The sequence below is a fragment of the Gobio gobio genome, assembly GCF_949357685.1.
Source record: "Gobio gobio genome assembly, chromosome: 22".
Taxonomy (NCBI): Eukaryota; Metazoa; Chordata; class Actinopteri; order Cypriniformes; family Gobionidae; genus Gobio; species Gobio gobio.
This window is the reverse complement of record NC_137118.1, coordinates 4,109,340-4,125,833: the sequence shown is the minus strand read 5'-3', so window position 1 is coordinate 4,125,833 and position 16,494 is coordinate 4,109,340. Positions and strand designations below refer to the sequence as shown.

Genomic DNA, 16,494 nt, shown 5'->3' with positions numbered 1-16,494 from the left:
TCTGAAGATAGAACAGGTGTAGTTTAGTTTAATTACGGTTATAACTTATGTTGTCATCTTGCTTTATGACATGCTATTGCATTTGTGTTGGTTCTGTATTGCAGTAAATGTGAAAGACGGACGACTGTGCTCGACTACAACTCTTCCTCTTCTCAACATGGCCTTTGTTGTGTGTTCCAGGGGGCGGGTTTATGTAAATTTTAGGGTTAGTGATGTCACTAACCCGTGAAGAAGCTTGTTGTAGTCCCTACCTGACATTTTTGTAGTCCTTAAAAAGTGATTTCTGTCAAAGAAAATATCCCCCTTTGCTTTGAACTTTGAGCGTTGTAACTTTGCAGATGTTTATTCTCAACAGCAACATTACACACTCACTACAGTTACAAAAGTCAAATCATAATCAATCACCCCTTTAAGTCTCACAGTGCTATTTAATATCTCACAGTGACTTAGATAGGTCCTATTACACACTAAAAAATGCTGGGTTGGGTTGAAAATGGACTAACCCAGCAATTGGGTTGTTTTAAGCAAACATTTAACCCAACCGCTGGGTTAAAACAACCCAATTGCTGGGTTAGTCCATTTTCAAGCCAACTTGGGTTATTTTTAACCCAGAATTTTTTAGAGTGTATGCTTTTTCTCTTGTTCAACTGTATTTAGAGTGTTATGTTGCTGTTTGAGCATGAAAAAGGTCTGCAAGTTTACAAAGCTCAAAGTCACTCCGAAGGGAGATATTTTCTTTAACCGAATCCACTTTCCAAGAACTACAACGAACGGCTCGTTTGGACTACAATGCTTTTTTTCCGGATTTTTGTGAAGTCACAATGTTACTCATTTAAATAGAATTATATAAACACACCGCTCTGAAACATCCTGTGAAATCCGTGCTTGCGAAGTCCGTGCATGAAATGCGTTCTGCACGATCCTCTTGTTTGTTAACATCCTTAAGTCAGAATCCGGCTTGAATCGGTTTGAAATTGATGCCATCCTTAATATTTACACCTGAGCGGATGAAACTCACGGATATGGTAAGGGACGTGACATTTCCCGCACACATGCTAAGCGTGCCAATCACAACACACTGGGCCAGCTAACCAATCACAGCACATTTCGTATTTCGGAAGGAGGGGCTTCATTAAAACAAGCAATAAACGGCGCGTTCAGGCCAGAAAGAAATGCTGTTTTTCTTACTCCAAAGCAGGAATGAATTAGTTTTACTTAATAACTTAACTGGTTTTCTAATGTAGTGACCAGTTTATCTTTGCTCTCTTTTAACACATGTGAGACTGAGTTGGTTATGTTGATGAGCTGTAAGTTGTGAAGGTGATGGCTGGTTAATAATGCCTGCTTGTGTGTGTGTGTGTGTGTGTGTGTGTGTGTGTGTGTGTGTGTGTGTGTGTGTGTGTGTGTGTGTGTGTGTGTGTGTGTGTGTGTGTGTGTGTGTGTGTGTGTGTGTGTGTGTGTGTGTGTGTGTGTGTGTGTGTGTGTGTGTGTGTGTGTGTGTGTGTGTGTGTGTGTGTGTGTGTGTGTGTGTGTGTGTGTGTGTGTGTGTGTGTGTGTGTGTGTGTGTGTGTGTGTGTGTGTGTGTGTGTGTGTGTGTGTGTGTGTGTGTGTGCTGTCTGGGGTGTCAGACAGGATGCAGATGGGGTATCTCGGACTTGTTTATAAATCCCTCAGGAGATCTGATGTGCACACACGTGCACACACACACACACACACACACACTTAAACACAGTGACCACTTGAGCACGGCCTATTACTGCAGAAATAGCTCTAATGATTAGAATAGAAATGTGTTTTTCACACATGCGCGCACACACATACACACACACACGTTACAGCATCACACACACTTATTTGCCGCTGCACTTTGTGCTATAAGAAAATTCACTACTGTTTACCAATTTGTCATATACAGTTCACTCTCTTTGAAATGACATTTACTGAGTGTGCCAAAAAAACAACATTTCTTTTCTTGTCTTTTTTTAAATCTGATGATGGTTAGAAAACAGGATTCAGATTTTATTTAATTATAAATATAACTATTAATTATAATTCATTTATTAAATATTTTATTGTATATGTAATTTTTTTTGTTTAATTAAAAAGAACTATAAATGGCTATAACATAATGTAATTTGAGTGATAGTTGCCCATAACATTGGACTTAAATGAATTTGTTAATTATAATAATTTTTCATCTTAATTATATTTAATTAATGTGTTGTGGTTTTTAATTAAATTAATGTTATTTTAAATATATTAAAATATATTAAATGTTTCATGGATTTAAATCTATAAATATTTGATATTATACACAATATCATTCGAGTGGCATTTGCTCGTGCAGATTTGGCTGCATTTCAGGGCAATGCTTCTTATTAATTGAATTTATTCATCATGGAATTGATTCTGCCCGACAAACCTTTATGTAACAGCCTGAAGTTTCAGTTTGCACAAACCTGAGCACACTTCCCACCCATCTGTGTAGAAATTGGTGCATTGGTCCATGTTTTTTCATCTCACACTTCAGTTGACTCAGATCTTACCTAAAGGGGATTTTAATGCACACTTCACTGTCCCAGATGAGTTGGGGATATCCCAGATCTGAGTCCAAAGGTCATCGTGTAGCCTTGAAATGCCTTGCATACCTGTGATAAGAGTGGTGGAGAGCGGTGAAGGCCCCACACCACGTATAGAAGTCACATGTGCTCATCTCAGACCAGAAATTATATGGAAAAAGGCTAAATTCAACCAAAATTGTGATTCTTTCCAACATTAATCCATATGACTTGTGCACTGTCTTTCAAATCATTGAAGCTATACAGTAGCTCTGTGCATAATTTGCCTTTTTCTGATTTCTGGGGGAGCAGATTTCATGCAGATCTGGATATTGCTCATTTCCTGTATTGCCTATATATAAAGCTGACCTCAGATCAGTAGTCTAAAGACTAACTGCAGGCTATTTTGAGGGTATTGAGCAAATAAACAACCATATCTGAACTCTTACTGTTCAGGCAGCAGCATCATTTTGTTCTTTTTGAACAAGTGATCTCCAGTTTGATTAGAAAACTGTGACACCTTCCTCGTCGCATTCCTGTAGTGACTCACATCCTGCCGCCCGGCCTGGTGTGCATGTGCTAAGCGTGTTCACATGTGCTCTGAATGTGTCTGTATGTGATCTGCTAATAAGACTTGATGAATTTATGCATGAGTACAGTGGAACACGCACGACATTCTTCCTTTCTGTCTTTCTTTCTAACATACTATTAAGGAGTGTGTAGAGTTTCAAGAGAAAATGTCTGTCGAATTGTGTTTTGGGTACAGCAAAAATTGGTGAACCAGGAAAAAAAGGGGTAAATAAATAATGCGTTTAGAGAAAGTATGTCTGGTAACACTTTAGTTTACAGTGTCCTTGTTACACATAATATGTAGTTACTGTAGTATTAACTATAACTTATGCATAATTACATGCAACTAACCCTCAATCAAACCTAATCCTAACCCGGTAACTCTTTATTTTACAGTGTCCATGTTTCACGTTACATGTACTTACCATAGTAATTGCAGTAAATTATGCATAATTACATGCAACTAACCCTCAAACCCTAACTTTATAGTAAGTACATGTTAATCAATATTACTCCGTTCTTAAATGTATATTAACACTGTAACAATGACACCATAAAATAAAGTGTAAACCCTAACTATATAGTAAGTACATGTAGTTCATTATTATCACACAGTACTTAATATACATGCATAATTACACTGTAATAATATACTTAATATACATACATAATAACTCAGACACCTTAAAATATTGTTACACTTCATTTTAAGGTGTCTTTGTAACAGTGTATTTATACATTTAAGTACTATGTAATAATAATTAACTACATGTACTTACTATAGGGTTAGGTTTTGCGGGTTAGTTGCATGTAATTATGCATAAGTTATAGTTATTACTATAGTAACGTATGTAACACTAGCCGCGTTTTCATTACCCTTCAAATGGCGCAAATTGAAATTATGATTGAAATAGTTCCTAGCCATATCGCCCTAGAAAATCACAACTTTTCATTTTTCGTCAGTCTTAGTACACAATGTAACTATACACATCACAACATGTAAATAGGAAAATGTTGGTGTTATTTTGTCACTTATTGAGCAGTAGGCTAGCTGGAGCCATTTATCTCCAGTCTTTGTGCTAAGCTAGGCTAGCTGGAGCCATTTACCTCCAGTCTTTGTGCTAAGCTAGGCTAGCTGGAGCCATTTACCTCCAGTCTTTGTGCTAAGCTTGGCTAGCTGGAGCCATTTACCTCCAGTCTTTGTGCTAAGCTAGGCTAGCTGGAGCCATTTACCTCCAGTCTTTGTGCTAAGCTAGGCTAGCTGGAGCCATTTATCTCCAGTCTTTGTGCTAAGCTAGGCTAGCGGTGGGTGCGTCAGACAGAGTTATGGCACGGAGATGAGAATGGTATGTATGGACTTACTAACTCTGGGGGATACGGTGAATAAGATAAAGTCAGCGTGTTCCTTTAAGACCTTGAAGCAGATTTGAGGAAGAAACACCTACAAACATCTATATGTGGCCGCTCACAAGTATAAGGTGCTTTCCTTGCCATTAATACTTAGATAATACGCCTACGTCTCCTTCGGTTAAATATAATAGCTCTTGCGGTGACTGGGATATACAGTACATAAACCTACAGCATACGTGGCATAGTTTTGGAGTGACTTATCGCGAGGAAAGAAAAAAAAAAGTTTAGTCGCATAACATCTGTTAATGGAAACGCTATCATTTTGCAATAGTTTTTCATTGACATTTAGAAAATATTGCAAAAGTTTTGCGTAAATCTGTAATGGAAACGCGGCTAATGACACTGTAAAATAAAGTGTAACCAAATGTTTTTATGGTTAAGATATGGGTTTTTAGATTTGTAAAACATGCGTACTTATTTATTATTTATAATCTTTTTTTTTTAATTGTTACTAATTTTCGAACGAGAGTCTTTGAAAAAAACTCATGTTTTAGGGTGCAATTATCTTTCTGTCTTGTTTGTTATTCTTAGGGATGCATGATATAATTGTACTATATTGGTTATCTGCTGATATTTTACATTTGCATTACCTGTGCTGTCATCTAACACTCACTTAAAGCCACAATATTCATTTTCAATATTCATAGTCATTTTTCGTCCTGCTAGATCAAAACAAAGGTGTGTCTTGATGATGCCTTGATTTGGCGGAGCTTTTATTCTGTCAGACGAGCGCTTCCGCTTCTTCCGCTCGTGTGTGTGTGTGTGTGTGTGTGTGTGTGTGGTAATGCAGCTCTGTTTAATCATATTACACACATCTGAGTGTGTTAAAGTGATGTTATAATGCTACTCTGAGCATTCATTCGACGCTACTATGAGACACTTGTTCACACTGCAGTGAACGAGATCATATTAGGCGGTAAATCAACAACACCAGATTTAAACAATAAGACTAACTGTGTTGAGCTGGAGAACAATCATTAGTTTCTGTCCATCAATGATCCAAACAGTGTCTTATAAAACACATCAGATATTAAAGCGGCTTTGGTGCTTCAATCAGAAATCGAAGTCTATTTAGGGACATTTTAATCTAAAAATCATACATATTGCACCTTTAACGTGAATCATTTAAAGGTAGGGTAGGTAAGAATTGGTTAAACTTTTTTTCCAAATTTGTTTAAACTTTCTTTATATATCAATACATAATTAAAATGTAAGTACTCTGGAAAAAGAAAGAATAAAAATTGAGTGTCTGTAGACCTCTCACGACTGTTTTAAAGACAGCTCATTATTTCCATTCACTCCACCTTCTCCCTTCTGGGCTCTTTCCAAAGCCACGCCCCCAAAACACATGAACACGCCCACCGCGATCAGCTCAGCTGACGCATTATTAACCTGAGGCGAGCGGAGAAGTGCATGTAGTGACATCATGTCTGAATCACATGTAATAAAAAATCTAACTTTATCATTATGAATATAAACAAATAAGATGTCTTTTAGTACTCACTATCAAGCTAGAATAAAGATACTGGTAAAGTTTAAAATACACACACACAACACGTCTACGACACACACAGATACAAAATAAAAACATCAGTAAACATAGGTAGAGAATATAAAAACAAACCAAAGGCCGAAATAAACGTGCAGGTAAAGTTCCCGGTGAACATGGTAAAAGAGTTTAGACAGAGGGTAGCAGCTAAAGCTAACTTAGTTCTAAAAAAAGTTCCTGGATGCGGTGTACTAGCTTTTACACATGCATTTTGTTATCTAAAGTTACATTTTGCGAAATTCAACACGACGGCGATCAACTTGAGCTAAGCATATTGAGTATTTATCATCTCTACTAATGGTTCGCTAAGTGTATAACATTGTAACTTTATGCTAAGTAATGTTATGTTAGCTATATTATGTGTGCTAGTGAGACATGCTTCATGAAAACATAAACAAAAAATGAAAGATTACCTGTCCAGCAGAAATACATCCTCTTGAACTCCTCAAATCAAACGGGTGCGCCAGGGTTGCCAGGTTTTCACAACAAAATCCGCCCAATTGCTACTCAAAACTAGCCCAAAACAAGCCCAATCGTGTTTCTCCAGTAAAAATCGCATTTGGGGGGTAAAATATGTGTCTTTTTGGTAGGGCTGCCTGCTAAAATTCGTAAATCCCGGGGCAAAATATCACATAATTGGGGTCGCTTCAACCCGCGGACATGAAAAACAGCCGCGGCAACAGTGTCTGAAGTAGCCCGACTCAGCAACACTGAGGCGCATGTGGGCAGATCCTGGAGCAAAAGCGCCGGTTGCCATGGTAACGAGAGAGAGTGACAGTCGCCCAAGCCAATCACTTGTTTCGGCCCGGACGAAAATAATGAGCGGTGTTTATTGCAGATTAAAAAGTCTAGAGTCACTCGATTTTTATACTTTCTTTTTCAGAGTACTTACATTTTAATTATGTATTGACATATAAAGAAAGTTTAAGCAAATTTGGACAAAAGTGTTTTAGATCATTCTTACCTACCCCACCTTTAATACCACTGTGTAATGTAATCTTTAGCAAATCTCAAAAGAAATATTCCTTTTTCATACTGTACATTATAACGTTGGAATAACACTTGTCAGTTATTTTAATTTCCAGTGTTTTATTTTTTATTTATTTATTTATTTTAATTCATTTTAATAGACAAAGTAGAGTAGCCCTTTTAATGATTATCAGCCTAAACATAATTATTATCAGCTTATCGGTAAGCTGAGTTTTGATATTCATGCATCCCTGTTTTTTTGTGTGTTTTTCCCTCCCTCTCTCTCTCTCTCTCTCTCTCTCTCTCTCTCTCTCTCTCTCTCTCTCTCTCTCTCTCTCTCTCTCTCTCTCTCTCTCTCTCTCTCTCTCTCTCTCTCTCTCTCTCTCTCTCTCTCTCTCTCTCTCTCTCTGTGTCAGGGTGGAGCGAGGTTGTGCTGTAGGGGTTCTGTTACAGTGTAGACAGACGCCAGACAGCCCCATACGTTATTACTCTCTCTCTCTCTCTGTGTGTGTGTGTGTGTGTGTGTGCAAGGGTCTGTCAGCACTACTGGAGAGCCTGTCCTCCTCTACACACACCGAGCGAACTCATCGACCCCGTCCCTCTCAGCAGGAAAACATTCCCGCTGCCCCGCCTCTACCTCCCTGACTCAATCCCTGCTCCCTCCCTCCATCTCAGCCACTTTACTTTCCATACTGGTACCTCTCTTTCTCATTTTATCTCTATTCCTCCAGCTCTTCCTTTTCCTCTCACTCAGCATCCTTTCCGCCACTCGTTGGCCTCTGGCAGAGCCAGTTAAACGGGTCAGTTGACCTCTAGCACTTACTTGAGTGTTCATGACCCAGACAGAAGATCTTCATCTTTTGCATTCACTCTGTTCAAATCCACTCACTTCTCAGATTCTGTGATGTGGAAGCCGTGTTTCCCTTGACTTGACCTCGAAGGTCATGACCTTCAGGATCAAAGGTTGGAGGTGACCTCCTGCTGACCTCCCTCTGTGGCTTGAGCCTCTGCTTTACTTCCTGCTACACAGGAAATGGACTGTTGATCCATCCAGTAATGTGCCACTAGATTTGGTCACTTTTTGTAGTTCTTTTATGTAAAATACACTAATACATGATAATTCACATGGTCCAGTACAGTCAAAATGTTCAGTATCGTTCTAGTAAATGGAAAAACCCAAGCAGACAAAATATCATTAGTGCAGGATATGTGTGTATACACTGAGTTTAGTGTGTGTGTATACACTGAGTTTAGTGTGTGTGTTTCCAAAAAGGACATGACTAATAAAATGTTTCCTCTGCCAGCTAAATGGCAATACCTCTACTTTATGTTTGTACTGTATTTGTGATTGGGTTGAAATCTGTCACTCTTCAAGTTTTATCAGTGCATTAATCCTCTGATCATTTGACACACACACACACACACACACACACACACACACACACACACACACACACACACACACACACACACAAAGATTCTCACAGCATAACATTGGCTTTTGTCAATCAAAAGTCGCTTCTTTTATCTGGAAAATGTGACCGGTTGAATGTGTTTCATTGTGTCTTACAATGCAACGCAAGATTTAAAGACATTGATTGGATGATTGCAGGTCATTTCCACTTATTCCACATCTCATGTTCCCATCCCATTCTCTCTCTCTCTCTCTCCCTGGCAGAACTCAATCAGACACAACCTGTCCCTGCACAGTCGTTTTGTGCGCGTCCAGAATGAAGGAACGGGGAAGAGCTCGTGGTGGATGTTGAACCCTGAGGGGGGAAAGAGTGGCAAGTCTCCACGCCGGAGGGCCACTTCCATGGACAACAACAGCAAGTTCACCAAGAGCCGCGGACGAGCTGCCAAAAAAAAGGTCAGTTGAGGAGAGCACAATCTCTGCTCACTCACTTCTCTGAACTATGAACACTTTTCTTACTTAGTATTTTTGTCTTGTTTTCAGTCCAAATATCTAAAAAATCTTACATTAAGAAGCATTTACTAGACAAGCAAAAGTTTGTCTTGTTTTGGGGGAAAATAACTCAAAATTAAGTGAGTTTTTGCTTAAAATAAGCAAAATAATCTGCCAGTGGGGTAAGCAAAATCATCTTAATTCAAACAGAAAACAAGATTATTTTGCTTACCCCATTGGCAGATTATTTTGCTTATTTTAAGCAAAAACTCCCTTAATTTTGAGTTATTTTCCCCCAAAACAAGACAAACTTTTGCTTGTCTAGTAAATGCTTCTTAATGTAAGATTTTTTAGATAATTTTGGACTGAAAACAAGACAAAAATACTAAGTAAGAAAAGCATTTTTTGCAGTAATGTGCTTGATGTATATCTAAACATGACATTTCTGTAATCGGTTGTTTGAATATTTGGACAGTTTATATTCTCAAATAAAAAAAGTCATTTCTTTTGATTTTTACTCTTAAACTCTTGACTTTGGATGTGAGTGGGACTTTGAAATATCCTGGCCCTACCAGACTCTCATACATTTCATTTGTTCAGAGAGTCTGGCCACTCTCCATTGACAAGCGTTACCTTCCTTGAAGCCGGGTACTCTGTTGAAGTTTAAAACTATTGGATCTGCCATAACCAATCGCTAACGTTTAGTCGTGACTTGTTTCATCTCAAACTAGCGCACGACATCAACGTCATCGTTCTCAGCCACTCCCTCTGTTCGCTGATTGGACCAGTTAAAATTTGACCGGAGAAAACCTAAGAATATACCGCAATCCCAGATGGAGCACTGAAGGAAAATGAAAATTGAGCGGAAGTACGTAGGAGGGCGGAGCCAGGCTGACTTTGCAATGCCTTAACTAAATTGTTCACATTGTAATCAATGAAACGGTCAACTCTGGAAATGTCCATTGTGGTACATGCCTTTATTAGATATTTACAATATAACTATTCCCAAACAATCTTAACATTTTTAAGACCTATTTTTGGCGATTTTTGTCTTTATTGTGACAGGGTAGTATATAGGTGGGGGGTTTAAGGTCCACGAGCCGGGACTCGTACTTGGGTCGGCCTAATTGCAATGACACTATTTGTCGGCGCACTGCCCATGAGGGTATCCATGCCGAATTTTATCTCATTAAGTATTCAGTTTAAAGGGATAGTTCACCCAAAAATGAAAATTACCCCATTATTTACTTACCCTCAAGCCGTCCTAGGTGTATATGACATTCTTCTTTCAGACGAATAAAATCGGAGTAATATCCTGGCTAATCCAAGCTTTATAATGGCAGTAAATGGGAGCCCAAAATTTGCAGCCCAAAAAAGTTAATCCATCCATTATAAAAGTGCTCCAGGGGGTTAATAAAGGCCTTTTGAAGCAAAGTGATGCGTTTGTTTATGAAAAATATCCATATATCTAAAATATATATTCCGCCACATCGTCTTCCGTATTCAACTTATGAAAAAAAGCGTAACTGACTCGACGTATGGCGTTGGACATGCAACTTCTTTGTAAGTTGAATACGGTCTGGCGAAAGCTAGATATTTCACTTTATAACGTTTTACATATTAATATTTCTCTTACAAATCATTTCAGAAGGTCTTTATTAACCCCTCAGAGGTGTGTGGATCACTTTTATAATGAATGGATGCAATTTTTTGGGCTTCAAATTTTGGCCTCCCATTCACTGCCATTATAAAGCTTGGATTAGCCAGGACATTTATTAATATAACTCTGTTTCTGTCTGAAAGAAGAAAGTCATATACACCTAGGATGACTTGAGGGGGGAGTAAATCATGGGCTAATTTTTCTTTTTCAGGTGAACTATCCCTTTAACTCTTTCCCCGCCATTGACGAAAATTTCCAATTTCCAAAATTTCCAATTTGAGACAACGGCAATCCGTGTTTTCACTGTTATACGGTAGGCGACGCTATTACACATCTCCTGAACGAGTACAGAATCTCCTTATCAAAACACAGGTGGAAAAAAAGCAGAAACGAGCGGTAGCATATGCAAGCTGATGCATATGTAAAATAACGCGATCATCAACATTAAACAGAATATAAATCAAAAATGCCTAATGTTACTGAATGAAATGTGGACCCAGGACGAGCTACAGGACTGTGCAAGCACTGATGGACTCGATCTACTCCTTCTGTGTTTTGATCATCGTTCTGAATCCCATCCAGATCCTTGGACAAAAACAAGATTTTCTCATCTTTTTGCTCAAAATGTATTTTTTATGAAACATAAGTGAGAATAATAGAACTAGAGAATAATAAATGTTTTTTGTTTAATAGCAGAGGCTATGTGTGCCACTTTCAGTGTAGACACGGCGTAAGAGTGACTTTTTAGTAGTGGAGGGCATAGATGAATTTTTTTAATCTAGATTAATCTCACTGTAATCTTGGGATTAATCTAGATTAAAATGGCTCATTTGAATTCTGCCGAAGGCATTCAGAATATGTGTGCTCGTAAGTGATCTTTTGTCTTTTTGTAGTTTGAATAATAAATAACTTCTGTCCCTTTAAGACCTGACGCACGCATGGATCCCAAACACTGTTCCTGTGAGCTGGTTACGACTGTGTTTACGCTAAAACTCACCAAGATGAGCACTGAGACATTTTTGAGTGTATTTGACCATTAATAAGATGGAAAAAGGAGCTCATTTTTGCCCTTGTATGTTAGAGGTGGCTTTATTACGGTATGTGTGTGCGCGCTTCAGATGCGAGCGCGAAATCTGCGGGAATTAGTAGAATTAACGTTATGTGCAACCCCGCGCGTAAATCAGACGTGCTTGTCAACTCGCTGTCGGTCGGAGAGGAGAGCGCAGCTGATATCGATACTATAGAAAATGAGTATCGTATCGGTTCAGATATTTCAGTATCGATACATAGCGAAATATCAATGTTTTTGACAACACTAGTAGGCATACACACCGGTTCGAAGCCTCGTTCTCTCGCCCCCTACAGTGCAATTCGGCTAGTTGTACATCCGCGCTAAAATATCAAGGTGAAAGTCATCATAGCTTGCACAGCCAAGATTAACGGCGATATTTTTTTTATCGCCCCGATAAGAGTCTCACATTAACGCCGATAACGGCCCACCACTACTTTTTAGTAATATATATATATGATCTGTGCAATAATGTTGGTTCTCATGGTTTCTTGTTTTGTGTCTGTAGATGTCATTGCAGGCTGGTCTGGACGGTGGCTCTAACAGTCCTGGATCTCAGTACCCAAAATGGCTCGGCAGCCCCAACTCTCACAGCAATGACGACTTTGAACCCTGGACCTCCTTTCGTACCCGCGCAAGCTCTGACGCCAGCACGCTCAGCGGCCGCCGCTCGCCTACCTTCCTACCCGAGGAGGACGAAGCCGGCGAGGTCCACATCGGGTACCCAGGGACCAAACTGGGAGGGCCCCTTCCCAGCCTGTCCGAAGTAGCGGGTCATCACGGCTCCGACAACGTGATGATGAACGATCTCTTAGACAACCTCAACCTCATCTCGCCCAAAAATAACACCCAGGGCAGCCAAGATGGCCAGACTGCGCTGTCCTCGCCCATGATGCAGGGTAGCCCCGGGTATCCGTCCTACAACTCTCCCAATATGGGTCCTCAACCCCAGGTCCAGCAGGACTACCGGAAGTGCCTGTACGGACAGGGTGGGGTGGGCGGACTGAGTCCCATCGCCATACCGACTTTATCGGACAGTAAACCAGGAGGCTATGGACCGTTTGTTAGTCAGTACAGCTGTGCTGCAGGGATGCTCAAAGAGCTGCTGACCGCAGATGCCGATCCCAGAGGGGACCTGATGCAGTCAGTGGGGTCTGGGGAAGGGCGAAGGTTGCTACCCGGCTATGCTAGTCAGGGACAAATGGGACAGGGCGGCAAAATGATTGCACATCCTCACCTGCATGCACACCCACGGGCGCTACATCAGATGCCCTCGCCAACATTGGGCATGAACGGCTGTGCCCTGTTGCCCCACGGGCATCCCATTCGCCTCGGTAACATGAAGCCACAACTACATCTGCCTCATCACGCTCAGCTTGGAAGAGGCGGAGCTGAGCCTGGGATGCAGAGTTACACCAACGGCAACGGTTTTCACAGGCATGGACCGGTTCCTCACCACCATCACAGCCACCCAGAGCGGCTGCCCAGTGACTTGGACGACATGTCGATCGAGCAGCTGGAGTGTGACGTAGAAACCGTCCTTCATGACACACTCATGGACGGCGATGCTCTGGACTTCAACTTCGACCCCATGAGCAGTCAACAGAGTTTCCCGCATGGGGTCAAGACCAACACGCATAGCTGGGTATCTGGATAAACGTGTCAAACACATACACATTGGCGAGGCAGGCTGTTTTTGATTTATGATATCAATTAATCCTAGCAAATGTGTGTGAATATATATGTAAATATGTCTTAGATATATATATATATACATACAGTACAGTTGCTCAATTGGCAGTTGGACATGCTGTCGGTCATACCAAAAGGCTACACATGCAAGAGAGATTTCATTTCAACTTTTCATTTCCTCAATAATTGAAAGTGAAAATAAAATGAAAGTAAAAATTTGGCCGTTTTTTTTAAGCATAAACCTATGGAAGCTTGTTTCCGCCACAGAATAAAACATTTGAAAAGATAATTGCGACTTTTTATCTCACAATTGTGAGTTCAAATCTTTTTTTTTCTCATAATTGCGAGATTTAAATTTCAATTCTGAGGGGGGAAAAAGACTGACATTTTCTCAGAATTGCGAGTTTATATCTCACAAGTGCAACTTTATATCATGTAATTGTGTGTTATATAAACTCACAATTGGGAGAAAAAAAGTCAGAAGTGCGAGATAATTCGCAATTGCGACTTTTGTCCCACAATTATCTTGCTATTGTAACTTTAAAAGGGCTTTTCACTCTTGAGATCGTTAACCCTGTGTCATTCTAATCCTGGGTTATCTTGCTTCAGGTTTCACACTGCTCATAATTTACCCGGTGTTAACAATTAATCCTGAGTATTCATAAACTGATGTTTCACAAGTGTGTCCGACTGCGTCCCGCTGTACTTCAAACCAGCCCCTACTAATTACGCCTCCTACCTCAAGTCACGCCCCCTACAATGAAACAGGTCGGTCGGTGTTGTATTTGTCCCGCCTCTCCTCCACTGTGATTGGTCGGCTGGGTGAAAAGTGACAGTGATGAGTGCTGCGTTTTACTCAAAGTTGAACATTCTTTAACTCTCAGCGGCCGGTAATAGACTCCCATTGAAAACATTTGGAAAAATATGTTAAAAAATGCTTTGGTGGACACAAAACCACGGCTTTGAAAACCACGGCAAGCGGGCAGTTGAATGGGGAAAAAACACATGGTCTCGAGACACGTTTTTTTAAAAAGTTGAACTGATTTAAACTTGAGCACCACATTTTTACAACGTCATGTCATGCGCGAGACACTGCAAAAGACGCGATCGCAACGGTCACGCACATCCACCTTGCATGTGTTTACATTGAAAAACAATGGGAAAGTAGCGCATTGAAATGGAAAAACGTGTTCTGTGTGAACGGTTCCTAACACCGCATCGTTTCACACTACAAGTTTGGCACCGCGATCAGTGTTGCCAGATTGGGTCGACGATTTCCAGCCCAAAAGCTCACCAAAACCCACCCACTCCAAAACTTTAACTGCCAAAATAAGTAAGGAATAATTGACGACGGGCCGTTGAATTATTCGAAAAATAATGCACACCGAGGTGGTGATGCGGTCACGACGCGAAGCGGAGTCAATTATTCCGCTTATACTACAGTTACCACACCTCAAGACTCGATCCGATGATATATTTAAAGTGATTCGTCCATTTTTTGTACTTAAATCGCTATTGTGAGTAGGACTATTTCTTCCGTGTCTCATCCAACGGCTCTTTTGCTCATTCCGAAACGTCATTTTAAAGCTAGTTGTGGAGGCTTGAGCCACTGATAGCAGATTAATGCAGTTATTAATGCAGCGAGTTATTAGAGAGAGAGAGAGAGAGAGCCTGCGTCTCTTTCAACAGCGTCAACTAATATGGAACTGTAAGAACAGCTCCTTTATTAACGTTACTTCGCTAGTGAGAAATGTCTCATTGCTTTTAAGTTGCTAAACTATTTTACTGATAAAATCGTCAGATCAGCGCTGACATCACGTTTCTGTGCGAGTGTGTCCGCACTGTGTGTGTGCGCGTTTGAGCGGGAGAACGAGAGTAATGTGCGTTTCTTACATAATTAAACGTAATTTTGTGGAAAAAAACATTTTTATCTTATTTACTATATTTATTTGATTGGTCAGTGTCATTGTGGGTTTTGGTTATTTGCTGTTGTAGGCTGTAAAGACATTTGAAATAACTGAAATCATTTGGCAAAGTGATATGGAACTATAATGCGGTCCAGAGAACTGCCTGGAACTACTTTCGCTGTGCGTTTCCCAGAAAATAATTGCATTCAACGGCTCCGTAGTATAATGTGATATAATTTTATTGCCATACCAATCAAGGTTGATAAGTACCATTTTATCTCCTTAAAACATAATGTTGATGAAAAAAAAATCTATTTCCCAGGAAAACGGATCAAATATGACTAAAATGTCCAGGTGGAAACTTTCAAAACGGCGATCCCTCTGAAAAAACACATGCATCATTTTCAATCTCAACAGTAAAAATAAGCCATTTTAAGTGCAAAAAGTGCCTGTACACACCGGGACGAATATCGTGCGCTCTTATCGTCAGCGTTTTTCGTGACACTTTTCGACGCGTCTTGACACCCATGCGATTTTCACTGGCAATGCCCCGAGTAAACGTGCAAATTCAGTAGATGGCGCTCCCGGTACACAAGGTGGCGCTGCGGCACTTTACGCTTCTGACACTCGCTTGTCACACAGAAGAAGAAGAGAGAGTATTTACATGCTTGCCAAAACCATTCACACACTTTTTGCTAACTGGCAAGTAGCATTAGCAGCTCATCTTCTTCTTTGTCTACTTACTTCCTCTGTCGTATTAATGTGTGCTCGGCAAGACCGTTTTGGGCTTGAGCCCCACCAAGTCGTGTTTTACTGTAACTTCAGCAGCTCCAGACACGTCAACAAAAGCGCCGATCTCATTGGTCGGCCAGTTTTTAACGCGCCATGTCAAAATAAAAAAACAAACCCGAGGCGTTTTTTTTTAAAACGCACACTCACATTGGCGCCCGTCGTTTAGTCACGAGGTGTTAAATGTCGCGATAAACGCGCACAAAAATTGTCCCGGTGTGAACAGGCCTTAAGAAATCGGAAAAAGCAACATAATTAACAGGCATTTCACACACTTTAATGCACACATCACTGCCAAAATGTGTCATTCATTGATACTGTACAGTAATACGCCAACAAAAAAATAACAATGCACTTACCTTTGTGTTGCGCTTTGCTTTGTACAGTACGTCTTTGGTGAAGGACACAGAACGCA

At 40.3% G+C, this 16,494-nt stretch overlaps 1 protein-coding gene across 1 annotated transcript in view; it reads left to right on the top strand.

Annotated features, from left to right (window-relative positions):
• The window catches only part of foxo1b (forkhead box O1 b), a 51,586-nt gene extending 35,406 nt beyond the window's left edge, over nt 1–16,180 (top strand). Inside the window, exons 2-3 of the mRNA XM_079803957.1 lie at nt 8,735–8,926; nt 12,200–16,180. Coding sequence (XP_079660083.1) covers nt 8,735–8,926; nt 12,200–13,348 — 1,341 coding nt within the window. The 3' untranslated portion in view covers nt 13,349–16,180. The remainder of the gene's footprint in view (nt 1–8,734; nt 8,927–12,199) is intronic.
• The last annotated feature ends 314 nt before the right edge of the window (nt 16,181–16,494 follow it).